General features: G+C 40.6%; 2 protein-coding genes across 4 annotated transcripts; one reads left to right on the forward strand and one right to left on the reverse strand.

The window, feature by feature from the left end:
- On the forward strand, nt 1-21,091 carry LOC109900442 (sodium/potassium/calcium exchanger 2-like). Its single transcript, XM_031837800.1, has 10 exons — nt 1-130; nt 1,724-2,848; nt 13,700-13,732; nt 16,100-16,223; nt 16,456-16,548; nt 16,962-17,032; nt 17,196-17,330; nt 17,497-17,586; nt 18,094-18,260; nt 18,519-21,091. The coding sequence occupies exons 2-10, from the start codon at nt 1,907-1,909 to the stop codon at nt 18,766-18,768; spliced, it is 1,905 nt and encodes a 634-aa protein (XP_031693660.1). The 5' UTR covers nt 1-130; nt 1,724-1,906; the 3' UTR covers nt 18,769-21,091.
- Nucleotides 21,092-27,676, reverse strand: LOC109901155 (sialic acid synthase-like). 3 transcript variants are annotated; one of them, XM_031837803.1, is made up of 7 exons: nt 27,390-27,676; nt 26,316-26,531; nt 25,550-25,649; nt 25,180-25,334; nt 24,528-24,794; nt 23,951-24,199; nt 21,092-21,660 (listed from the first exon to the last, which is right to left on the reverse strand). In XM_031837803.1, exons 1-6 carry the CDS (start codon nt 27,519-27,521, stop codon nt 23,981-23,983), a joined length of 1,089 nt encoding a protein of 362 aa, XP_031693663.1. In that variant the 5' UTR covers nt 27,522-27,676; the 3' UTR covers nt 21,092-21,660; nt 23,951-23,980. The 3 variants fall into 3 exon arrangements, with proteins under 3 accessions (XP_031693663.1, XP_031693662.1, XP_020352789.1); XM_031837802.1 differs by lacking the exon at nt 21,092-21,660 and having other exon boundaries at nt 23,596-24,199; nt 27,390-27,451; nt 27,652-27,669; XM_020497200.2 differs by lacking the exon at nt 21,092-21,660 and having other exon boundaries at nt 23,596-24,199; nt 27,390-27,645.
- Between the last annotated feature and the right edge of the window lie 291 nt (nt 27,677-27,967).

Consider the following 27,967-nt stretch of genomic DNA (forward strand, 5'->3'; position numbering starts at 1 on the left):
ACATTAGCTATTCACAGTCTACAGTTGGAGCCTACAGGAACTTGTCATTCAGGATTGGCTTTACTGGCAAATTCCTCATCACCTACCTTTTTTTCTTCTGTACAGCATCCAACAGGAGACTGCAAGTGTGGTAAATTATGACTTTTCTTTCAATTGTTACACATTGTTTTGTGAGGATTTATTTTTGCTCTGAAGATATTTTTGCATTTGATATTGCATTGGTTTGGATGGTGGTTTGCAAGATGAACTAGGTGGTTAGTTGATTGGCTTTGGTCTGTGTTGTGCAATTATGCAACAGAATAGGGCTCATCGTTGATCTAAGGATATATTTGCTGTTTACAATGTGTTGGAGGAAATTGCCAGTAAAGAAATGTGAACTGTAAGCTTGGAGGTTTTAAATTAGCCTAATTGGTTTAGCAATTCTAAGCAGCTATCACCTATCACCTCACCTAACACACAACTTCTGCTTTTAGATATCTGCTCTGTCATAACCACACGAATAGATGCATCTTTTAAAGATATTGTAAAGATTTTCAAGATACTTTCCCACGGTTTTGATAACCATAATAGCCTAGGCTAAGCTTGGTTAAGCAAAGCTTGTGGGTACTGATACAGGTACATGGAGAAATCAAACTGTAATCAAGTCAACCGGATGTATTTGTGGTAACATGCTTCATGCAAAGTATTCATTTTTCAAAATCTATTTCATTAAGCAATGATCATATTGATCATATTTCATTAAGCAATGATTTTGATTTATGTGAGAATGCCATTCAGCTGAGATTTGATTTACAACAGCACAGGCTTTTAAAAATCAGTGAGTTTACAAATATTAGAGATAGCTGGGTAGGATTCATCTGTAAGGTAGCGCGGCTGTATTTCATTTATGGTTACTTACAAACACACCAACTAGAGTATATACATTAGATTGGACAGTAAATAGTGATCTATCGCAGTGATCTATCGCAGTGTTCCTCAAGCCCTGGTCCGTAAGCGGCACCGGTCCCTGGGATAGCGCTGAATAATCCCTGAAACCAATTTAGCCCGTGGTAACTTGCCAATTTTGATTAAAGCGGAATTCAAAGAAAGAAGGACTAGGCCTATAGCTTACTAGTCCTTGGTAGGTGTACAGTAAATGTTGAGACACAGGGCTTGTACACTGAGTGTACAAAACATTAAGAACACCTTCCTAATATTCAATTTTATCCCCACTCCCCTTTGGCCCTCAGAACAGACTAAATTCGTCGGGGCATGGACTCTAAAAGGTGTCAAAAAGAATTCCACAGGGATGCTGGCCCATGTTGACTCCAATGCTTCCCACAGTTGTGTCAAGTTGGCTGGATGTCCTTTGGGCGGTGGACCATTCTTGATACACAAGAAACTGTTGAGCATTTTAGTTCTTGACACCTACTACCATAATGCCTCTCAATAGTCTCAAGGCTTTAAAAGTCCTTCTTTAACCTGTCTCCAACTCTTCATCTACACTGATTGAAGTGGATTTAACAAGTGACATCAATAAGGGATCATAGATTTCACCTGGTCAGTCTGTCACGGAAAGAGCAGGTGTTCTTAATGTTTTGTACACTCAGTGTATATAAATCTAGACCTAGGCCTATAACTTAGTCTAAACTAAGGTTCACATTGCGCCTGTTGATATTTCTACAGATGTGAGCGATGGTTTACCTTGTAATAATCCTCTCTCTTTCCCTTTTGTGTTTTCCAGACACTAATATGAGGAAACCTTTATATGCCCCAGACCCTGGAGAACATCAGGGGCCCGTCGGTTGTTGTGTTTAGAGGACTATGCTCTCCGCGACACTGTAAGGCAAGCGCTCGTGCTAAACCAGCCAGAGCCAGAGCAGCCTCACAGCCAGCCTGAGCCTCAGCCTCCACCGATGCAACAGCGATGGAACTGATGCTCCCAGGTGCTGACATGGGGTCCCAGAAGGACTCCTTCCCCCTGAGCAGAAGGCATCACTACCTCCACGTCCGGAGAAAACTGAGGCCCATAAGGATTCTAGCTTTCGTCCTCAGCATCGTGACCCTCAGCACGGTCTTCTCATTGGGTGCCTTCCAGTGGACTACTTCTTCTACTGGGCGTGATGGAAATGGAGGGGATCTACTTTCCTCCTCCCCCGCTGCTATGTCCGGGGGAGACCTACTGCAGTCGGCCCCCCACAGAACTCTGCTCACCACCAAGCACCAGGGAGGCCACAACGTCTCTATGATGGAGGACATGCCCGTGGCCATGAAGTCTTCCATGGACGAGGTGAACCCGGGGGACTACCCCACGGATCTCTTCAACCTGGAGGAGAGAAGGCAGGGAGCCGTCTGTCTGCACATGTTCGGGATGTTGTACATGTTCATCGCCTTAGCCATTGTGTGCGACGAGTTCTTTGTCCCGGCCCTGACTGTGATCACGGAGAAACTACAGATCTCGGACGACGTTGCCGGGGCAACCTTCATGGCGGCCGGGGGTTCTGCCCCGGAACTCTTCACCTCTGTCATCGGGGTGTTCATCTCCCACAGCAACGTGGGCATAGGAACCATTGTTGGTTCGGCCGTGTTCAACATCCTGTTTGTCATCGGGATGTGCGCCCTGTTCTCCAGGGAGATTCTCCAGTTGACCTGGTGGCCCCTCTTTAGAGACGTCTCCTTCTACATCATTGGTCTGTTGATGCTCATCCTGTTCTTTTTGGATAACCAGATCTTTCTGTGGGAAAGTATCGCCTTGCTGATGTGCTACTTGAGTTATGTGACCTTTATGAAGTTCAATGCAGATGTAGAGACCTTCATAAAGAGTCAATTGGGCCAGAATCAAGTGGAAGAGGTGGAGGCCGCTCCTAAGGTGAGTTTTGCTGCCCACCTTTTCCTCCCCAGATGTATTCTTAACTCACGTTCCTTTTTGCTTTTGTCAGGAGGCTGCTCGCACGCAGCGTAAGGGAAGGGTATTTAAAAGTCGTCCTGCGGGCCAGGTAGACGGACAGATGCCAAAAACCTCTGGCTGCCCAGGGATTAACACTGGGTTTAGCTGCATGTCACCTGTGCATGGCCACAAAGAGATGGACCTCCCTATTCGTGCTGACTAAGTCAAACCACCAAGCAGGTTGCTCCATGGAGTCTTCCATTCACTCCCATATGAAATACCAGGCCTCTGAGCCCTTTGCAAAGCTGGCTCACCATGCATACGGCACTCGTAGTAGTCAGTCAGTTAACGTTATGCAATCTAGTTTTAACCATATTACTGTACACAAGACACATTTGCACAACCAATGTTTAGGAATTATTTATATGCCATTTCAGAAATAAATATGTAGACTTTTTAATCTTCTTGATGATGGATACTGTAATTACACACCATTTATTGACTTTGTCATTAACTTCGACATTCATCGACCTATAGGAAATCGGTTACACGCTAACTGGTTTCAGTGGTCTGTGGTTATCTGAGGGAGTCTTAAACATTGGAACCAACCAACTGTCAATATCTGTAATGGCCTGCAAATGGGGGAGGGTGGTCACTCTGACGAGGTCTCAATGTTTGGAAATTCCAATTGTTATTATCTTCTTTTTTTTTTACCCCTTTTTTCTCCCCAATTTCGTGGTATCCAATTGTTGTAGTAGCTACTATCTTGTCTCATCGCTACAACTCCCGTACGGGCTCGGGAGAGACGAAGGTTGAAAGTCATGCATCCTCCGATACACAACCCAACCAGCCGTACTGCTTCTTAACACAGGGCGCATCCAACCCGGAAGCCAGCCGCACCAATGTGTTGGAGGGTACACCGTGCACTTGGCAACCTTGGCTAGCTCGCACTGCGCCCGGACCAAGCCCTCCATACGTACTAGTTATTATCATCGTCTCACCACATTGAGACACTAGATATTGTAAAGAAATATCTAGCAATGAGGTTTGATATAATGATTCCAGCAAGCAGTACTTTTAAAAATACTTATTTCAATTAATTTAATGATAACTAAATTACGAGCCACATTTTTTTTCTTTATATAAGAACCAATGTTGTAGCGACAGCAACATTTAGTAGGTAGCGGCAAACTTGTCCCTTACATCTTTACATGACATACAGTATTTGATCAGTAGTTATTTGATGTGTGGTACGTTCCGTTTACACCTCGGATCTTAACGTTGCGACGCGAGCTCCATTATTAAACCCGACTTGAAGAGGTGGTTACTGTTTCTATCATCAAGGGGATATAAAAAATAAAAACTCTGTTTGTATTCTGTCCTTCTGAGAAAACGGCCCTGTTCCCAGGGAGTCTCTCATCCTTGTACTGGTCTGACTCCCTCTGGTTTTTTAACCAGCCAGCACATGATGTACGACTTGCATGCCCTCATATGTCTGTAGTTCTTAAGTAATCCCTCTGCAAATCCTCCAATCCATTTACCACAGGTAATTTTAGCCAGGTGCTTCTGCTGGTGTGGAGAGCAAAACTCACCCAACACTTGGAAAAGTTAGAAAACATTTTTTTTAACCAATTGTGTTTATTGTTTTGTCATTCAGAGTAGTCTGTGCTCTTAACCCAAGCTATATATATATATGCAGCGAGAGAGAGAGAGAGAGAGAGAGATGTATATATGTGTAAGATGGTGGAAGTCAGGAAGAACTCACCACACTTGATTATTCTAAGACTCCAATCCTTCTTAAACCCTTATCTCATTACCATTTGTGACGACAGCAAATATAATGCGACTGACTCCTGGGCTGGACCCAGTTTCCCAAAAGCATCTCAAGGCTAAATTCATTGTTAGGGCCATCGTAGGACCATCGTTAAAGCTCCGAGCTGTTTCCCAAAACCATCGTTAGTAGAGTTGCACTTGAAAACGTTCATTATTTACCAACTGCCCCCAGACCACTCGTACAACAGCCAGGTGTGTTGTTAAATGCTTATTTGCCCTTCTGCGTTACTTTATACACAGAAGACCTATCTGTATTTTCTGTGACCAGCCGCGGTTAACTTCAGTTACAAATTTGGCAATGTGTTTTGCAATTGTTACAAAATATTCTTAAATGAAAAACAAGATGCCCGAATTAAAATATAAGTACAGTAAAGACCTATATATTTAAACCATATTGACATCAATTTAATGTTCAATCAACTGAGTTTTTTGTTGTTGTTGATAATTCTAGGCTACTGTATGTAATTACGTCAATATATTTAATGGTGTGTAACAACATGTGCGCAATACCTAATTTGTGATCTTGTGCATTGGTATAGGGTTAGCATTAGATTAATCTGCCTCAATATTTGCAGCCATAAGTGATAATATCTATATAGGAGCTGAACTGTCGTCAGTATTGTGGAATAATTATACTGTTAATGCAAGATTTGAAAGGCGAAAGCTGATCCGACAGCAGTGCTGCCTTTCTTTCGATCCTATCAGTACCGACATATGATCCAACAACACTGAACTTTTTGTGGTGTTTTGGGAAACGCATAAAATCTTCAGTTGTTATAGGAACGATGCATCGTTAAAACGCTCCTAAACTTAATGCTGCATTTTAACAGATTGGGAAGGTGGTATTTACCATATATGACTGGAACATTTCAATTAAATTCCCCTCCAACTCCTAATTAGTAGTGGGAAACTTGTCTATCATCCCTGAGCTCCAATGTATCCCCCATGCTGACCACTGACGTCACCTACTAAGGAAATTACCTCAATAACTGCATTTTCGACAGTTAAATGTAACAACTAACATACATTTTTTAAAGCAATCTTTTAACATGGTTTTGGAACACGATCATTTGATTACAAGAATGATAGCTGTACTTATAGTTTATGGTTGACGCAGCTTGTTGGCCATTAGCCAATCAGCCTTTCTTGACAAAGTTCAAAGCACGTGAATGCATGATGCATCAAACTGTATTCATGACTTCACAACTGGTAATTACGTGCTTCCCACTTGGTTAGGAACGCAGCATAAGTTCCATCGCTATCGGGAATCGAGCCCTGGGAATGATGTAACTAACCTGCTGCAGCTGACTGACTAAAGCTGACTGACTAAAGACACAGAAGCCTACAGTGACTCAAAGAACTAGCAATGAACAGAAGAGGACCTTTTTCACATTATGTTTCTCTATATCCACTATATATACACACTGAACAAAAATGTAAAAGCAAGATGTAAAGTGTTGTTCTCATGTTTCATGAGCTGTAATAAAAGATCCCCAAAATGTTCAATATGCACAAAAAGCTTATTTCTCAAAGATGTGCACACATTTGTTTACATCCCTGCTTGTGAGCATTTCTCAATTTGCCAAGGTAACCCATTCACCTGACAGGTGGGGCATATCAAGAAGCTGATTAGACAGCATGATCATTACACAGGTGCACCTTGTGCTTGGGACAATAAAAGGCCACTGTAAAATGTGTAGCTTTTTCACACAGCACAATGCCACAGATGTCTCAAGTTTTGAGGGAGCGTGTAATTGGCATGCAGACTGCAGGAATGTCCAACAGAGCTGTTGCTGGAAAATGTAATGCACATTTCTCTACCAAAAGCTGCATCCAATGTTGTTTTAGAGAATTTGTCAGTACGTCCAACTGGCCTCCACAACTGCAGACCACGTGTATGGCGCTGTGTGGAGCGAGCGGTTTGCTGATGTCAAAATGTTGTGAACAGAGTGGGGTTATGGTATGGGCAGGCATAAGCTACGGACAATGAACACAATTGCATTTTATTGACGGAGGTACCATGACGAGACCCTAAGGCCCATTGTCGTGCCATTCTTCCGCCGCCATCACCTCATGTTTGAGCATGATAATGCACAGCCCCATGTCACAAGGATCTGTAAGCTGAAAATGTCTCAGTTCTTCCATGGCCTGCATACTCACCAGACATGTAACCCATCGAGCATGTTCGGGATGCTCTGGATTGATGTGTATGGCAGCGTGATTCAAAGTTCACACCAATATTCAGCAACTTCGCACAGCCATTGAAGAGAAGTGGGACAACATTCTACAGGTCACAATCAACAGCCTGATCAATTCCACGTGAAGGAGATTTGTCACGCTGAATGAGGTAAATGATGGTCTGGTTTTCTGAACCACGCCCCTACTTTTTAGATGCATATCTGTATCCCCAATCATGTGAAATCCATAGATTAGGGTCTAATGAATTTATTCAGATTGACCGATTTCCTTATTTGAACTGTAACTTAGTAAAATTGTTGCATGTTCCATTTATATATTTTTTCTGTATAATACACTAGCATACAGTACTTAGAATGAAGCAATCTATTGGGAATGCATTCTAAATAGTATGCTAGTATGGACATTGGAACTCACATGTAAGAGCTTTTGACCAGCATGATCTGACTGCACTAGGAAGTGTTTGCTGGAGATTTTTTGCAAGAGACAAGACTGCATGCTTATCTTGCAGGGCAAAATCCTCACTGATGATTTAGATAGAAAGCAACTACCAGTGTTCACGTATTTCCATCAGCATTTTCCTTTCAATCATGCCTCTCAATGACATGATTGTGGACCATGTTGTGGACCATGCTTCCATAATCTTTAGTACAGGGCTCCCCGACCCTGTTCCTGGAGAGCTACTGTCCTGTAGGTTTTCACTTGAACCCTAATCAAGCGCTCCTGATTCTAATAATTATCTGGTTGATGAGATGAATCGGGTTAATTACAACTGGGGTTGGAGTGAAAACCTACAGGAGGGTAGCTCTCCAGGAACAGAGTTGGAGAGCCCTGCTTTAGTATAATGTTTACCTTTATTGTGAGGGTTCACTTCCTGTGCTAAGCCCCAGGGCCACAACTGACCAATCAGCTACAGTGTGTTTCATTGGCTCAGAAATACGGAAGACCATAAAAACAGCTGATGAATATATTGTCTATATTGCTTATGCTCCAGTCTTTGTTATTAATTGTAACTAAAAGTGTACTTGTATTGTGATTGGGTTGGGTTCATTTCTTTCCCATGAAGAAAGGGTACCGATAACACACTTATCATGTTATTCTCTATCCAAGATCTTCTAGATCCAATGGACACTGGGGCCCTTAAGGGTTGTAACCCCACCCAAGTAGCAACCAATATTCAACCAAATACAAAATAAGTGTAATAAAAGTGTGAGAGTCAAATCAAACGTCACGTTGTGACATGTGAAGGTTGTTATGAGAGTTCACATGAAGGGTTTGAAATTACTGTTCTAAATACGGTTATCTCTGTGGATTAATCCTCTCTAAGTCTGGGAGCTTGGCAGGTCAGGTGGACACAATTGACTTCTGCCTCGCAAGGATACTTGCAGAAACTCCCGGCTTTGCAGAAAGCCCTGGCTGGCGGGCTGGCAGCCTTATGGAACTTACGGCTACAGTATACTGTGAATAATAGTTATTTTCGAAAACTTCACTTGTTCCTTATGAAGATCTTAAAGATAATTTTGATTGGCAGTTTGAATTAATGACACTTTAATTAATCGCATTAGATAACAAGGCAGTTAACCCACTGTTCCCCCGGGCACTGAAGACGTGGATGTTGATTAAGGCAGCCCCCCGGACCTCTCTGATTCAGAGGGGTTGGGTTAAATGCGGAAGACACATTTCAGTTGAATGCATTCAGTTGTACAACTGACTAGGTATCCCCCTTTCCCATTCCTTCCCTAACATGCACTTTCCAATGGGGCAGTTACCCCCTGCAGTGCAACTTTGATTGAATTCCAGACGTAGCTATTTCCTGTTATTGAGGCACTGAAAGAAGTAAAAAATATGCATTTGATATATATATATATATATATATATATATATATATGTTGATTTTCTCATCCAGATATTTGTTATAGTACAGCATGTGTATATATGTGTGTATGTATGTCCAGTTTGTGTGTTTGCATGTATGGAGAGTATGAAAACCCTGCAAATTCCCTCTCCAAGCCATTACCCAGCATTTTGGTAAATATTGTTGAAGCTATGAGGACATGTTTAGTGTTTGAATACGCTTTTACAGCCAAAACATTTTGTGGAAAATAGCACTTAAAATAAAAAATATATAAGTATGTTTCCATTGTTATTGCAGAGGCATAAAGAGAGTTAGGGAGCCCAAGCTACGTGATATAAAAACAATGGCAGTGAATGTAAAGATCCTTATTAATCAGTGAATTGGAATTAACTTAAATTCCCCTGTTTGTGGAGCAAATGGATCACCCATTAGTGCATTGTTTACTCCATCCCAGATTCTGTACCTAGAGACATCTATGCCTCTGTTATAATTTTGGCAAGAGTTAATAACTATGAATTTGATGAGGCTCTATTATAATCATATGAATCATCGTTCATCCTGTGCTCCTTTCTTTTTGGTATTCGTTTTTGTATGTCGACTCATACATAATTCACCACAAAATGTTTGTCTATATTGGCCTACAGAATTTGTCAAATCACTATTTGTTCTTTAATAAATTCCTTTCCTGCAGTCAAATGACCAAATTCCCCTCTAGTGGCCTCATGGGTGGACTGTTAAACATTTTCATAATTACATAATTAATCAACATTATAAAAAATTAAAATAAACTCTATGTCAAATGGTTTTGTTATATTTAAGTCTTCTGTGGTGTATATAAAGTGTAATATTGGGATGCAAACTCAAAATGTAATGCATTTAATCCCTATATGTGACAGGTACAGGTGTCTTTTTAAAGCCCATAACCATGTGTGTGAGGTGTATACTTTTGTTTCAAAGTAGATTTGTTTAAGACTACCAAGAAACACTGTGTGAACCTGATTTAGCCTACTGCAGTACAGGGTTAATGCTATAAGCTGTAGCCTAGTATAAGTCCATTTACTTTTCAGTTGAACAAATATGAATTTGCTAAATATTATTGCTATATTTGTATTGTGTCTACCCAATTTGTTGCTACCCTATTTGTGGCTACGCCGAAAACCTTGAGTTTCTGCAAACTAAGCAATGTATTCTCCAAACCCACTCCCCTCCTGACCTAGGTGGGAGTTCTGTTTATGTCCTGTCGCCATCAAATCAAAAATAAAAGGCATTCATCACATACACAGTTTATAAAAGGTGCAGTGAAATGCTTGTTTGCTAGTTATGATAATGGCACCCATTTCAGATCACATTACACGCAGCAGACCAACTGTTAAGCAAACTGGGCAGTGTGGCGATGCTTTGGCGGTGGTTTCAGACGGGATAAAAGGCACCACGTCTGTACATTTGACATTTTAGTCATTTAGCAGGCGCTCTTATCCAGAGCAACTTACAGGAGAAATTAGCTAATTGCCTTGCTCAAGGGCACATCGGCAGATTTTTCACCTAGTCAGATCGGTGATACGAACCATCAACCTTTCTGTTACTGGTCCAATGTTCTGCTAGACTACCTGCCTCCCACAGTAAGCCAGGCCACAATGCAAACCTCCAACAGCTCTCCGTCTTGCCAATCTATCCATTCCTAACCCTAAGCTCTGGCAGCAGATGCTCTGCAGGTTATTAGGCTCAATGCCCAACAACCCGTATAACCCGTAGGGCCATGTGAGCATTAGGCAACAGCCAACCGCCGGGAATCAAACACAGCACAAGGCCTTAGCCTGCCTTACTGGAAAGGCCTTAGTTTGGGCTCTCACATGGCTAACGCTCATCCGCTAACACTTTGAGAGATGGCTATTAGTGCCTATGGGGATCCTCCTAACCCCAGTGGAAGCACTTAACAAGACTACATGACTCGTCTACATTGATCTAAAATGGTTGTGTAATTGTTGTCCCATTTTCTGGTAGACAAATAACAGGGCTGTTCAGGGTTTCAACAATGCTAATTGAAGAAAATAATTGAAATTCAGTAAATAAAATAAATGTGGGTAATCATAATCTGTTTTAGAATTCAAACATACATTAGGCTAACACTACAGTATGGCTAACACTACAGTATGGCTAACACTACAAACACTACAGTATGGCTAACACTACAAACACTACAGTATGGCTAACACTACAGTATGGCTAACACTACAGTATGGCTAACACTACAGTATGGCTAACACTACAAACACTACAGTATGGCTAACACTACAGTATGGCTAACACTACAGTATGGCTAACACTACAAACACTACAGTATGGCTAACACTACAGTATGGCTAACACTACAAACACTACAGTATGGCTAACACTACAGTATGGCTAACACGATGTCTGCGTAGTCAAATTTCTCCTGTAACTCAAAACTTTTAGCTCCTATAATTCAAGCTGTTTCCTCTCCCGTTTTAAAAGCTAATATTTATTAGTATGTTATGCTTGCCTGTTCTCTTGTTTTGTGGTGCGAAGATACACCGTTACGGTAGTATAACAACGTGTCTGACCATAGCAAGCTGCTAAGGTGTTGCACAGTGCTGTTGTCTTTGCACAGGGTTGTATTGAAGTTACTCATTCATTTCAAATCATCGATTTTACAGTGCCTTCAGAAAGTAATCAAACCCCTTGACTTTTTCCACATTTTGTTATGTCACAGCCTGAATTTAAAATGGATTAAATGTAGATGTTTTTGTCACTGGCCTACATGCTACACCATATTGTCAGTGTTTTTCCATCTTTCTATCAATTAAAAAGCAAAAGTACTCAACCCCTTTGTTATGGTAAGTCTAAATAAGTTCAGGAGCAAAAATGTGCAAAATAAGTTGCATGGACTCAATAATAGTGTTTAACATGCTTTATGAATGTCTACATCTCTGTACCCTACACATACAATTACCTGTAAGGTCCTTCAGTCGAGCAGTGAATTTCAAACACAGATTCAAACACGGTCCTTGTTATATAAAACCCAAAAGCAATCCTCTGTAGAGGTTAACAGAACGGGCATCTGTATACTTCCGGCCCTTCTTTGGACACTGTGTTAACAACCCTCCAGGCAAGCTTCAATGCCATACAACTCTCCTTCCGTGGCCTCCAATTGCTCTTAAATACAAGTAAAACTAAATGCATGCTCTTCAACCGATCGCTACCTGCACCTACCCGCCTGTCCAACATCACTACTCTGGACGGCTCTGACTTAGAATACGTGGACAACTACAAATACTTAGGTGTCTGGTTAGACTGTAAACTCTCCTTCCAGACCCATATCAAACATCTCCAATCCAAAGTTAAATCTAGAATTGGCTTCCTATTTCGCAACAAAGCATCCTTCACTCATGCTGCCAAACATACCCTTGTAAAACTGACCATCCTACCAATCCTCGACTTTGGCGATGTCATTTACAAAATAGCCTCCAATACCCTACTCAACAAATTGGATGCAGTCTATCACAGCGCAATCCGTTTTAACACCAAAGCCCCATATACTACCCACCATTGCGACCTGTACGCTCTCGTTGGCTGGCCCTCGCTTCATACTCGTCGCCAAACCCACTGGCTCCATGTCATCTACAAGACCCTGCTAGGTAAAGTCCCCCCTTATCTCAGCTCGCTGGTCACCATAGCATCTCCCACCTGTAGCACACGCTCCAGCAGGTATATCTCTCTAGTCACCCCCAAAACCAATTCTTTCTTTGGCCGCCTCTCCTTCCAGTTCTCTGCTGCCAATGACTGGAACGAACTACAAAAATCTCTGAAACTGGAAACACTTATCTCCCTCACTAGCTTTAAGCACCAACTGTCAGAGCAGCTCACAGATTACTGCACCTGTACATAGACCACCTATAATTTAGCCCAAACAACTACCTCTTTCCCAACTGTATTTAATTTTAATTTATTTATTTATTTTGCTCCTTTGCACCCCATTATTTTTATTTCTACTTTGCACATTCTTCCATTGCAAAACTACCATTCCAGTATTTTACTTGCTATATTGTATTTACTTTGCCATCATGGCCTTTTTTGCCTTTACCTCCCTTCTCACCTCATTTGCTCACATTGTATATAGACTTGTTTATACTGCATTATTGACTGTATGTTTGTTTTTACTCCATGTGTAACTCTGTGTCGTTTTATCTGTCGAACTGCTTTGCTTTATCTTGGCCAGGTCGCAATTGTAAATGAGAACTTGTTCTCAACTTGCCTACCTGGTTAAATAAAGGTAAAATAAATCAAATAAAAAAATGTTACGTTGTGCAACAGTGGTGTGCATGTATGTACGCCACAAACCAAATGTTCCAATGTTCTCATACAATCATATGATATTTTGCATTTTGCTTCGTGCCTTCCCAACACGTCATGCCATCTTAGCCTGTTTTGCTATACATGTCCCATAGTCTTCACAAATGGCTTTCCTATTTTAGACAGGGAAACCTACTGCTTGCTATGGTATCATACTGTACCTTACATTTTAAACGGGAAACCAGTGTGCTTTCTCAATTGAATTTCTCTCTCAAACAGTTGTGTAGATTTTGTCTCCACCACTGTCCGGTATATGTCCTCTGAAGAACTGTTGGCTTTAGATTAGAGGAGCTGCATCTGTAGGTTTGAAAGACTTTGTCTTCCCAGCTGCCGAGCCGCCATGTCTTCCCAGCTGCTTTACAACCTGTACATTCTCTATGGATCATTTTGAAACTGGCTGGCCTATTGACAGTTTCATATCCCGATCATTTACCATGATGGCCGCTTTTATTTCATTCATCAGGCTACATCGTCTTGTCAATAACTAGCATTTCTTGGCAGATTATATTTTCTGTTTAAGTGCGATTGTGTGTGACTTCATACATGCATTTCTTTCTCTTTACTTCTTTCCTTTGAAGGCAAGCACGGGGGACGTCGAAAACAAGTTGACGGTATGCTTATGTTCTGTCGTTACATCTTAAAATGTGTTTGTACGTGTACTGTCATATTGACAGTACTGAATATCCAGTGCTCTTAAGCAAGCACATAAAGCATGTTGCCATAGAACGCAATGCTGCATGAATACAATGAACACCAGAGCCATGTGTTTAGAGTGTTGGGCCAATGGTGTTTCTGCATTAAGACACATTTACATGACACTTCAACATTCAACATGGCAGCCATGTTATCTCCCCACTAACATTACTTGAGGAATATTAAACAAATATTATAAAACTGAATGTCTAGAAGGAGCATTATGATGCATTTACACGACACTTCAACATTCTATGGCAGCCATGTTGGCTCCCCATTAACATGGGCAATATTTAAACAGTGCTATGTAACTGAATGTCTAGAATTAGATCAAAAGTTGACCTAACTCTCTAAATATATAATCTCTCTAAATATACGCAGCTGGTTTGCACTACAAGACCCTCATTATTGACACTCAGGCACTTGACACGTCACACTGTGCATTCACTGTGCATACCGCTGTGTTCAACTGCGTCATTGTTACGCCACTAGGTACCAAAGACACAGATGCATTGTGAGTTCAGGGTTGGGGTCAAACCAGTAAAGTAAAATTGAAACTCAATTCAGATATTGAATCTCAGTTCATGTGACTGAATTGAAAGCCAAATTGACACCACACCTGCAGCTGTAGATTAGAGTTATGTATTGGAGTTATAGATTAAAGCTATGTATTAAAGATATAGATTATTTAGTATTGAAGCTATAGATGATCTAGTATTGAAGCTATAGATGATCTAGTATTGAAGCTATAGATGATATAGTATTGAAGCTATAGATGATCTAGTCTTGAAGCTATAGATGATCTAGTATTGAAGCTATAGATCTAGTATTGACGCTATAGATTATCTAGTATTGAAGCTATAGGTGATCTAGTATTGAAGCTATAGGTGATCTAGTATTGAAGCTATAGGTGATCTAGTATTGAAGCTATAGGTGATCTAGTATTGAAGCTATAGGTGATCTAGTATTGAAGCTATAGGTGATCTAGTATTGAAGCTATAGATGGTCTAGTATTGAAGCTATAGGTGATCTAGTATTGAAGCTATAGGTGATCTAGTATTGAAGCTATAGGTGATCTAGTATTGAAGCTATAGATGGTCTAGTATTGAAGCTATAGATGATCTAGTCTTGAAGCTATAGGTGATCTAGTATTGAAGCTATAGGTGATCTAGTATTGAAGCTATAGGTGATCTAGTATTGAAGCTATAGGTGATCTAGTATTGAAGCTATAGGTGATCTAGTATTGAAGCTATAGGTGATCTAGTATTGAAGCTACAGATGATCTAGTATTGAAGCTATAGATGATCTAGTATTGAAGCTATAGATGGTCTAGTATTGAAGCTATAGATGGTCTAGTATTGAAGCTATAGATGGTCTAGTATTGAAGCTATAGATGGTCTAGTATTGAAGCTATAGATGATCTAGTATTGAAGCTATAGATGATCTAGTATTGAAGCTATAGATCTAGTATTGAAGCTATAGATGATCTAGTAATGAAGCTATAGCTCTAGTATTGAAGCTATAGATGGTCTAGTATTGAAGCTATAGATGGTCTAGTATTGAAGCTATAGGTGATCTGGTATTGAAGCTATAGATGGTCTAGTATTGAAGCTATAGATGGTCTAGTATTGAAGCTATAGATGGTCTAGTATTGAAGCTATAGATGGTCTAGTATTGAAGCTATAGATGGTCTAGTATTGAAGCTATAGATGGTCTAGTATTGAAGCTATAGATGATCTAGTATTGAAGCTATAGATCTAGTATTGAAGCTATAGATGATCTAGTATTGAAGCTTTAGGTGATCTAGTATTGAAGCTATAGGTGATCTAGTATTGAAGCTATAGGTGATCTAGTATTGAAGCTATAGATGGTCTAGTATTGAAGCTATAGATGGTCTAGTATTGAAGCTATAGATATAGTATTGAAGCTATAGATGATCTAGTCTTGAAGCTATAGATGATCTAGTCTTGAAGCTATAGATGATCTAGTCTTGAAGCTATAGATGATCTAGTATTAAAGCTATAGATGATCTAGTCTTGAAGCTATAGATGATCTAGTCTTGAAGCTATAGATGATCTAGTATTGAAGCTATAGATGATCTAGTATTGAAGCTATAGATCTAGTATTGAAGCTATAGATGATCTAGTATTGAAGCTATAGATGATCTAGTATTGAAGCTATAGATGATCTAGTATTGAAGCTATAGATGATCTAGTTTTGAAGCTATAGATGATCCTCTGGTAAAGAGATGTTAAAGCAGCCTATGCCCTTGGTCTCTACTGCAGGCCAAGCCCCGTCTCCAGAGAGGAGGATCATCAGCCTCCCTCCACAACACCCTGATGAGGAATAGCATCTTCCAGCTCATGATCCACACACTGGACCCTCTCAGTGAGGGTGAGGGACTGGGGGGTAAAACAACCTTTTTTTGACACACCTTCAATATAGACACACTTCCAATATCTATATTTGATGTATTTGATTCAATATGCTTCTGTATTAGACATGTTTTCATAATTTCTCATTAATGGAAACAAAATAAAATATGTGTAATGTTTTATGTTTCCATTAGTGGGGAATCCGTAGCTAGGTTCATATCGTTGGGGTTCATCACTGACTCTCTGTAGCAATGATTGTGTTTCAGGGCGATTCAAAGAGAAGGCATCCATTCTTCACAAGATGGCCAAACAGAAATGTCAAGATGGTGGGGACGGGGAAAAACCCAACGGTGTCGCAGGTGAGCTTTACATTTTAAATGTACGTAAATGTTAAATATGTTGAAATACTTTATGTGTTATATACTATATTATAAACTGGGTGGTTCCAGCCCTGGATGCTGATTGGCTGAAAGCCGTGGTATATATGAGACCGTATACCACGGGTATGACAAAACATCTATTTTTATGTTCTAACTACATTTGTAACCAGTTTCTAATATCAATAAGGCACCTCTGGTGTTTGTGGTATATTTGCTTCAGAACAGCCCTTAGCCGTGGTATATTGGCCATATACCACACTGCCTCAGGCCTTATTGCTTAAATATACTGTATATACATAATATATATTGCATTACTTCCTCCAGTGGCTCTCACTGTCTCTCCTTCAAGTCTAACTCCTGGCCTTTCTCTATATTTCTGTCTCTCTACACAGACAAAAGCATCCCCAACAGTTCCAACGTGACAGTGGAAGTCACTTCGCCTGCGAACGGCGACATAGGACCGGTAGGCTTTGTCTACTAAATACCTCCAAAATCAGTGATGATGTTTAAGAGAGTAAAAGACACACACTGGATAAATGAGTTCTGTTTAAATCAAATACGTTTTATAGCCTTGGTATTCCTGACACTGTTTCTCTCTAACCCCCCACCCCCTCTCTGTTTGGTAGGCTGAGGAGGAGGAAGATGAGGACGCTCCTCTGAGTTTGGAGTGGCCGGAGACGAACCGCAAACGAATAACGTATCTCCTTATCCTCCCCATCGTCTTCCCTCTGTGGCTCTCTCTGCCGGATGTCAGGAGAGAGGTAAGTGGAGCTGCGATACTCCTCAGACTACATTAACATTTGCGTTGTAGCTATGATTGGATCGGTAGGTAGGTCGTTTGGTTGATTTGTGAAAATCTATGCCGCTGACGCTTCAAAAGGACATTGAAAATTTTCATGAAACCTTGTTTTTTTTGTGTTTTTTTAGACTTCCACGAAGTTCTTCCCCATAACCTTCATTGGTTCAATCTGTTGGATTGCTGCCTTCTCCTACCTCATGGTATGGTGGGCTCATCAGGTAAGCCCCTCCCTGGTACCTGTCACTCTCATTCTGAGCCAATCAAAACAGGGTTTGTTTTTATCGTTTTGACTCCTGATACAGGACAGGTTGCGTTCAGGAGGGCCCAAAGTAAAATGTTGTGGAACGTTACAGGTAGAAATGCCATGAATAGAGCCGGCATGATTCTTTACTCTAGAATTGAGATGACTGTTATAAGGCCAAAAAATGTGTACATCAAATGTGTACATCACCTCACCTATGGTCTTTTGATTATGGTGGAAGCATATCAGTCTGTGTGTGACCAAGACACATAATCCTAACAGCTAAGCAACTACTTACAGTAGTACCTACTAGCTCCCCCGTCAGATCAACGTTAACCTCGACTATAGAACAAGAGCCAACCAATCCAAACAAGACCCAGTCATTCGATTGAGTTTCAGCCGTGTCTATTGCCAGACGTCATAACGCCGAATCGGATTCTTCGTCTTTGTTTGAACAATGTAGTTAACCCATTTTCACTCTCAGGTTGGAGAGACCTTCTGGATTACAGAGGAGATCATGGGATTGACCATATTAGCAGCTGGTACCTCAATCCCTGATCTAATCACCAGTGTCATTGTAGCCCGGAAAGGCCTTGGTGACATGGCTGTGTCCAGCTCTGTGGGCTCCAACATATTTGACATCACCGTGGGGTAAGTCGGCCTAAAAGCACATTTAAAATGCTCCAACTCCTGTTTGCATGAATGAGTCATTATTTGATGTTTTTCTCTGGCAAGCATTTGCAATGTTACAGTAGTTTTGCACAGATCTATGCTCTTCTTAATGGCGAAAATGTTAACCTAGAAAGTCAGAGGATCAACTGCAACTATGTTTTCACTTTACCACCGTATAGTCCCCTCTAGACGGTAACGGTACATGTGATTTCTATGTTTCTCCGTCTACCCTTCCAGCCTGCCGTTCCCTTGGCTCATCTACGGCCTAATCAATGACTTCAAGGCGGTGCAGGTGAGCAGCAACGGCCTGTTCTGCGCCATCGTGCTCCTCTTCCTCATGTTGCTCTTCGTCATCATCTCCATCGCCTCCTGCAAGTGGAAGATGAGCAAGTTGCTGGGAGGCCTCATGTTTTTACTGTACATCTTCTTCCTGGTAACCAGCGTCATGCTGGAAGACAAGATCATTGTGTGTCCCATCTCCATCTGAAAGGCCCCTCTTCAACCCCGAACCCCCTGGAAACACAAACACACACATACAATCATATAATCCTCCGGTTGTCAATGGGGGCTTCCGTTGTGAGGAGCAGTAGAAAAAACGAGCCTGGCGTGATTGATTGATTTCAAATGTCCGAGCACAACCTGCAGATGATAATTTGCGAACTTATTGAGCAAGGCAGACGGACCTGACGATGAGCGATTGATTTCCCGATGCTACTGCCCAACGGGGTGGGTCTCTCTCCACGTCACATGACCACATCGAGAGCTTCGGTTGGTTTGAATCCGTCGTTGGCTGACAAACAGGCAATTGTAATCACGCCTATGATGGAGAGTAGGGGACCACGTCTGGTTACTCCAATCCAGAGGACTATGTGATATGATTAGAGAATATATTTGAATTAGTCAGGTATCAACTGTCCAACTGTCAGTCGGGCTCAAAAACCTTGATGACTGTATGAAGTGGAACTCTGGAAAAGGTCCAGCATTGTGCCGAACCTGCCAGAGAAGTGTGGGAAGGTTGCACGGATCAAGCGGAAGTGTTTTTCTTGATTTTTGTAAATTAGTTTTCAGATGTATTTATATTACAAATGATTCATTGCAAAAACCCAAAAGGTTTTTGTTCTCAAATCAAAATCTAAAACTTGTACAGTTCTGATTTTGGTTTATAACTGGTACATGGTTGTATGAACTTGCAAAGTTTGGAAAGGTAAAAGTGTATATGAAGAGAAAATGATATTAATATGAAGACGGTTGTTTTGTTTGGGACAATTTTGTTAAGTAAATATAATATAGTATTTCTAATGTTAATTTATCTTCTGTTTCGTAACCCCAACCCATATTTTCCAACTTGTTTGACACTTAATATTAAGGTGATTCCAGTTGAGCAAATCTACTGTACCTAAATGCTACAACATTTTTATGTTTGAAAAAGTAACTATACAATTCTTTCGGTAAAAGTACTTCCACTTATTCTATATGCAAATCAGTTGTGGAACATGACAAATGTGAATAGCTAAAATGGTCGCCAGGTGTGAGATTCAGCACACCGTATGATGTAGGCACACACTATATTAAATCCCTTTCGGTGTACAACAACCCCTTTCAATCAAATGTATTTATAAAGCCCTTTTTACATCAGCAGATGTCACAAAGTGCTATACAGAAACCCAGACTTAAACCCCAAACAGTGCAGATGTAGAAGCAGATGTAAAGTGTAAAAACATCTAAAGTGGGGGTTGTGAACTCTGTACAAATTATCATTTTTCCATGTTTGATACAGTTTGTATGCTTCAGAATCATATAGGCAACATCTAAATATATACATTTTTACATGTTATTTGTTTGCTTGTTTTCTCGGTATAATACAGCAAGCTGTAACATGTATATCTGAATAACATCCAGTTTTTTTTTCTTCACTTGTGATCAACTGAACAGAATAGGGGTTGAAGATTTTATATCGACCAAAGCAAAATAGCATGTGAATGATATTATCCGGATAATCAATAGTTATTCTCTGTAACAAAATCTATGTTTCTTCTCCACTATAAAGATTGATCATAAAAAAATGTCAAACTATTTAGTTGCTGCAGAATTGTTACTTTACCATTACATATCACTGGGATATACTATATGTGATTTTTTAAACAATAATAATTGAACCATCCCATACTGAATAGGCTAAATAAATAGCCTGCTATATTCACAACTAAAATAGTGGATTATCTTTGTTAAAAGATTTTCCATGTATTACTGTATCCCCCTTCACTTTTTGGTTAATCTCTCGAAGCCAATTTCCTCATTGTCCATTTTGTTTTCTCTCATGTATGCAATTTGTATGCATACAAACAGTCTGTGAGCTGTAATGTCAACTCACAATATGATCATTCCATCTTATAGTCAGACCAATATTGCTTCCACTACTTTAGGGATCAATGTGGATATCTACAGAACACTGTTAGATGGGCAGATAACATCTTAACTTTAGACAGCCACATTAAAGTGAAGCACTTTCATATCTAGAGTGTGCAATTTGTTGATATTCTTTTTCAATGGATCTTATGCGTGTGTAACATTTTAATGTATGGATGAGCAGGAAGGAAAAACTGTCAACATGCAGAACTATATGGATGGCGTGGAAGTCTATCACAATACAGAACAAACAATGAATGGCCAGGCTTTTATATTTCTGTTACAAACCATATATTTAAGTATGAATCATGTATATGAATCATAATCATGTATAATATTGTCAAAATCATATCAGTCATTCTGTATAAAATGTCATATGATAATAAATGAATCTTTGTTTGAAATGTAGGCGTCAATTGCTTTATTTCAGAATCAAATTACCCAAAACGTACAAGTCAAAACTACCCAGTAAATGTTGTCCTCTATAATATACAAAGATTCATTATAGGGTGCAATGGTGCATACATTATGGATTTGGTTACAAACACCGGCTCGTTCTATTACAAACTGACCAGGTGAAAGCTATGATCTCTTCTTGATGTCACTTGTTAAATCCACTTCAATCGGTGTAGATGAAAGGAAGGAGGCAGGTTAAAGGATTTTTAAGCCTTGAGACATGGATTGTGTGTGTGTGCCATTGAGGGTGAATAGACAAGTTAAAAGATTTAAGTGTCTTTGAATGGGGTACGGTAGTTGGTACCAGGCACCACGGTTTGAGTGTGTCAAGAACTGTAACGCTGCTGGGTTTCACACAAACGGTTTCCCTGTGTGTATCAGGAATGGTCCACCACCTAAAGGGAATCCAGCCAACTTGACACAAGTGTAGGAAGCATTGATGTCAACATGGGCCAGCATCCTGGTGGAACGCTTTTGACACCTTGCAGAGTCCACGTCCAGAGGAACTCAGGCGGTTCTGAGGACAAAAGGGGGAGGGCAACTCAAGATTAGGAAGGTGTTCCTAATGTTTAATCCACTCAGTGTAAGAACATAACCTAATAGCTCTTCCTAGTGGTTGAAAAGAACCACAGCAACCCGGGACAAATTCAGTTGGCAAACGTAGTCGAACGTTGCAGGTAGAAATGTCATGAATAGAATATGACACCTTATTACACACTGAACAAAAATATAAATGCAACATGGAACAATTTAAAAAATGTACTGAGTTGGAGTTCATAGAAGGAAACTAGTCAAACAAAAGCAATTCATTCCTGAAAAAAAGTAATAGGGGAGTGGATCAGAAAACCAGCCCCTATCTGAAGTAAACACCAGTTGCCTCATGCAGCGCGACACATCTCCATCCCATATAGCTGATCAGGCTGTTCATTGCGGTGTGTGGAATGTTGTCCCGCTCCTCTTCAATGGCCGTGTGAAGTTGCTGGATATTGGTGGGAACTGGAACACGCTGTCGTACACGTCAATCCAGAGCATCCCAAACATGCTCAATGGGTGACATGTCTGGTGAGTATGCAGGCCATGGAAGAACTGGGACATTTTCAGCTTCCAGGAATTGTGTTCAGATCCTTGCGACATCCGTGACACATTGCGCACAGGTGGACTTTATTTAACTAATTATGTGACTTCTGAAGGTAATTGGTTGCACCAGATCTTATTTAGGGGCTTCATAGCAAAGGGGGTGAATACATATGCACACACCACTTTTCCATTTAATTATTTATTTTTTTAAACAAGTTATTTTTCAAATTTCACTCACCAATTTGGACTATTTTGTGTATATCCATTACATGAAATCCAAATGAAAATCCATTTAAATGACAGATTGTAACTCAACAAAATAGGAAAAACGCCAAGCGGGTGAATACTTCGGCAAGGTACTGTATGCGGAGTACATGTTGGCTGGTTTTCCTTCACCTTGTGGTCCAACTCAATTGGGTTGAGGTCGGGTGAATGTGGAGGCCAGATCATCTGATGCAGCACTCCATCACTCTCCTTGGTCAAATAGCCCTTACACAGTCTGGAGGTGTGGTGGGTCATTGTCCTGTTGAAAAACAAATGATAGTCCCACTACGCGCAAATCAGATGGGATGGCGTATCGCTGCAGAATGCTATGTTAACTATGCTGGTTAAGTGTATCTTGAATTCTAGATAAATCACTGAGTGTCAGCAGCAAAGCACCCCCACACTTCCTCCATGCTTCACCCTGGGAACCACATGTAGAGCTCATCCGTTCACCTACTCACGGGTCTTCCTTTCCTGTGGCAGTCCTCATGAGAGCCAGTTTCATCATAGTGCTTGATGGGTTTTGTGACTGTACCTGAACTTGAAGTTCCTCTAATTTTCCACACTGACTGACTTTGTCTTAAAGTAATGATGGACTGTCGTTTGTCTTTGCTTATTTGGGCTGTTCTTGCCATAATATGGACTTGGTCTTTTACCAAATAGGGCCATCTTCTGTATACCACCCCTACCTTGTCACAACACAACTGATAGGCTCAAACGCATTAAGGAAAGAAATTCCACAAATGTACTTTTAACAAGGCACACCTGCTAATTTCATTCCAGGTGTCTTACCTCATGAAGCTGGTTGAGAATGCCAAGAGTGTGCAGAGCTGTCATTAAGGCAAAGGGTGGCTACTTTGAAGAATCTCAAATATATTTTGATTTAAGACTTTTGGTTACTACATGATTCCATATGTCATCACTATTATTCTACAATGTAGAAAACAGTAAAAATACAGAACAAACCTGGAATGAGTAGGTGTCTCCAAACTTTTGACTGTACATACGGTATTTTTTCCCCTTTGACACTCATTTGTACCAGAATTGTATCACAAAATAATATAATTTCAATCAAGGAGTGTGATTTTGTATGAAAAAGATAAACAATCAATAATGTTTGTCCTTTTGTATTTGACATTTTTGTAGTGCAACTTAACATTACTGTCCATTTCATTTATAAGTGAACAGTTAAACATTCAATTAGAATGCAATCATTTCAGTCACTACTGAACCTACAGTTTGTATTTTCTCTTCTTAACTTGGCACTTGTAGTCAAGCCTGATTCATTGAATGTTTGCTTCCATCTAGTAAAAAAACATGAAACCAGAAGTATAAAGCACGTCCCCTTCAGTGAAACTTCTGAGCCTCGAAATATCTAGATTATCGATGTTCACACAACCATCTTTTCACTTTTCTCAGCCTGTAAAAGTGCATTGTGTTGTTTGGCATTGTGGTTACAGTATTACCATGGTTACAGTAGGCTATTACAAGGGTGATTACTCCACTCGGCACTTGATCTTTTTGCCGTAGCCGTCGACCACATCCGGGGTGATGCTCTCATCCTCCTCCACGTCCTCTGTGACAGACTTGCCCACCAGCTGGAAGATGTCCTCGGGGGGAATGCCCTTCGGCTCGCCCACCTTCACCCCCAGCATGTCCATACTCAGCACAGTGCCTTTGGGGATCGCCACCTTGGCCACCACTGATTTCCCCAGCTGGAAGAGAACACAATCAATGGATTAAAAGAAGTTCTGACATCCTTTCCTGTTTGAAGCAACGAACCAAAGATCATATAGCCCATAGGGTACAGAGTTTTTCCAGGTCAGATGACAAGGTTAGAAAAAAAAAAACTCCTGGCCCTAACCCACACACACCCACCCCTGAATTGGAATAAATGCTTAAATAATGGTTGTAAAAAAATGACCCAATTGTCTTACATCAGATAGCCTGACTGCCATTAACCATTGCAGATGGCCATGTGGTGGCGTAACAATAATCAGTCATCTGTAGGAATACAATGTAAAGTGCACATCCAGGAAGTACCTTATCGTGGCATGGCTTCTCACAGGGCAGCATCTGCTTGATGCCCGTCCCCAGAGACCTCTCCACCAATCGAATAGCTTTCACCAGCTCTGTCAGCTCAGAGGGCTCCAGAGAAGCTTCGTGGTCACTTCCCTTCCAGCTCTTGTCCAGGGTCACATGACGCTCAATGACCTTTGCCCCCAGCGCCACTGCTGCCACAGAGATGTGGACCCCAGACTCGTGACCGGAATATCCAATGGGAATATCAGGGAATTCCTTCTGGTATTCCTATGAACGAGATCATGGGTCATTTTCCTGCCTCGAAACATGTATTCTCTCTGGATTTAGCCTTAACCACAGACTAGCAATGTGACTGTTGCACTAGTGGTCCACTGGGGCAGGAGGTAGCCAAGTGGTTAGAACGTTGGGCCAGTAACCAAAAGGTTGCTAGATCGAATCTCAGAGCTGACAAGGTAAAAATCTGTCATTCTGCACCTGAACAAGGAAGTTTACCCACTGTTCCTAGGCCGTCATTGTAAATAAGAATTTGCTCTTAACTGATTTGCCGAGTTAAATAAAAAAAATGTAAATAACAGAAATAAGATGCACCATGTGTTTAGGGATGATCTTGCCTAAAACAATTCCTTCATTCAAACCAATGAAAAACTCTTACTGCGATGACATGCAGGTTGACATCTTCAGCCTCCAATGGGTAGGCACTGGTGCACTGCAGGATGCAGAAGTTCTGATTGTGTTTCTTGACCGTCTGGTAGACCCGTCTCATTGTCTCCATTGACTGCATGCCACTGGACACCACCATGGGGCGACCTAGCATTAAACCAAAGAGACTTGAAAATTCCACACAACAAAAAATCTACGCTTCACTTTATTCTTGATATTGCAATTTTATTTTTACTACACTTTCATGAGTATAACGTAGACCAAATAATCAAACTACTTCAGAAGCTAAAATGCTCATTTTTACATTAAGCAGCCTAAGACACCCCAATATCTATCATACTGTAAACTTTAAAATCACTGACCTTTTTTTGCAGTCTTTTCCAGATAGGGAAAGTTATTGGTGTCCCCTGAACCGACTTTGAAGAAGGGCACATCAAGCTCATGTAGGAACTCCACAGCCATCTAACAAGAGATGTATAACAAATCATTAATAACAGTTTTTATATGCATTTTACAGGCCTATTCAATGTAGTACCACAGTAGGAGTCATAATACCCCAAGAAACCTAACAGTCAAACATGGGAAATGGTTCAAATTGTTTCCCCCCCATTCATTTTGCCAATAGGGTATTTTAGAAACTCTTAAAATAAAGGCTGTGTTTCATGTAGGATCACCCTGGCGTGACATTTTGATAACCGTGTAAATCTCTCTAGGACAAGGTGACTTATCAAATTTATTTGCCTGTATTTGCCCCCCCCCCCCCAAAAAAAAATAAAAAAATAATAATAGCTACTTAGCTTCTAATGTGGCTGTCATAAAGAACTACAAATGCCATGATGATCTCCATGACACTGCTGAATCGAGGCAAAGGTAAGAATCTCTGGATTAACTATATACAAATCATCACCCTGTCCGAGAGAGATTTAGATGGTTATCAAAACGTCACGCCAAGGTAAGGATTCAGTAAACACAGCCCTTATTTTAGGCATTTCTAAAATTCCCTACAGGAAAAATGAATTGTGAAACAATTGGGAACCATTTCCCTATTTGACCGCTAGGTTTTATGGGTATTATGACACCTCCACAGTGGGGCTCTATGGGCCTATTCCACATCACCATCATTCTTACCTCGTCCATTCCTGAAGCAGTAAAGAAAATTCCAACCTCCTTTGCATAGTTCTGCAGCTCTAGGTATTGTACATGACTGAACTCAAGATGGCGCTTGTGCTCTCCGTATGTCTTTCCCCAGGATTGTTTGGAGGTGTACGGACGCTCCAGGGCACGCTTGTTGAACTTGTACTCAAGCTCACTCTTCTGAAACTTGGCGCAGTCTGCCCCGCAGTCCTGTGAATTGATTGTCAATATGAGTAGGGTCACATAGTTGTAAATTGTGTTGCCAAGGAGGATGAGGAGGAAACCTTGTTTCAAATCTTCTATCATTTATTGAGACAGGTGGGTTCACACCCCAAAGTGCCACATGTCATGATGACACTCACCTGTCTCGAACAATGAGAGAAGATTTGAAATAGACAAGATGGTGACAGACATTGTCGGATTACCTCAGAGCAAAAACATTAATGAGATAGTGTCGCCAAGTTAAGGTTGGTCGAAATTTCACTGTGCTACACCAAACAGTACCTAACCTGTAACTCACAGTAAGGCCAGAAAGGCATTTCACTGTACTTGTGCATGTGACTTTAAAAAGCTTAAACTTGACTTAACTTGGATACCAAACATCTTTGGTTAAATCACATTATCATGTGCAACAATCTATAGCTAACACACCCACTGTCTTTCATAAAACACAGTCATGGGGGTGGGTATCGGTTGTACCATATCTCTGGCAGGAATTCCATTTCCACCAATATCAGTCCTTAATAAATTTACCAATAGATGCCCATGGTCTCAATGGCACAAGTTCACAATTTGAAATACAGCCCCAGCAAGCAACAGAGCAGGCTATTGTTATTTTACAGTCATATGGGCACTGGAATCGATCATTTCCTCATTGGCACAGTAGTAGGGCAGCAGTCCAACAAGAAGCAGTGTCATCCAAGAGACTGGACTGTCAGTTTTTAATACTGCCAAAATAGTCAAATGCATTTATACTAAAGAAGCCGCTAGTTAACTAGCAAGTAAGTCAGTACCATGGTCCCCAATACAGCAGCTGAGCTAACTAATTCATTTTGCTACTAACATTACCTTGGCCATCTTGATCATTTTCTTGGCAATTTCAATATCTCCCTGGTGGTTCTGTCCAATTTCTGCAATAATAAAACAGGGGTTAGAACCCCCAATCATCCTGCCAGGACAAAGCTCAAATTTCAGAGGCATTTTAGAAATGTGATAAATGCGGTTTCCTAAAAAGTTTGTAGCGATAATATGGCTAGGTTCGCTTGCTCTGAACCAGTAGTATAGAAACAGTCAGGTGTGGGTACTCGTGAAAGAAGTCGAGTTAATTTACACGTTGCACATCCGGGAATCCACGTGGTTTCCTCTCCACTCATGTTTGAAAATAAAGGTTCTCCCTTCACTCACAGGTCATTTCAGGATTCCCAAGAGTCAAAATGTGAGACATTGTAATGAATACTTTCAAAAATATATATTGTTATTATTATTATTACAGAAGATGTATAAACGTCAATAATTATTTGTATACAGTTGTATTTGACTTTTTTTTTAAACACAAAATTCTATTTCACATCCTATGATATAGAAAAGTAAACATCCACCACATGTATATAAATACATGTACCTTATATAGACAGTCAAGTCTACTA

This window comes from Oncorhynchus kisutch, linkage group LG12 (assembly GCF_002021735.2).
Source record: "Oncorhynchus kisutch isolate 150728-3 linkage group LG12, Okis_V2, whole genome shotgun sequence".
Classification (NCBI taxonomy): Eukaryota; Metazoa; Chordata; class Actinopteri; order Salmoniformes; family Salmonidae; genus Oncorhynchus; species Oncorhynchus kisutch.

Coding starts and splice junctions, on each gene's coding strand:
- LOC109901155 (XM_031837803.1), bottom strand. CDS start 27,521: ATGCCTCTGAAATTTGAGCTTTGTCCTGGCAGGATGATTGGGGGTTCT. Junction 25,335..25,549: donor GGAAAAGACTGCAAAAAAAG/GTCAGTGATTTT, acceptor GTTTAATGCTAG/GTCGCCCCATGGTGGTGTCC. Junction 24,200..24,527: donor AGAAGCCATGCCACGATAAG/GTACTTCCTGGA, acceptor GTTCTCTTCCAG/CTGGGGAAATCAGTGGTGGC.
- LOC109900442 (XM_031837800.1), top strand. CDS start 1,907: ATGGAACTGATGCTCCCAGGTGCTGACATGGGGTCCCAGAAGGACTCC. Junction 13,733..16,099: donor ACGTCGAAAACAAGTTGACG/GTATGCTTATGT, acceptor TCTCTACTGCAG/GCCAAGCCCCGTCTCCAGAG. Junction 18,261..18,518: donor ATATTTGACATCACCGTGGG/GTAAGTCGGCCT, acceptor CTACCCTTCCAG/CCTGCCGTTCCCTTGGCTCA.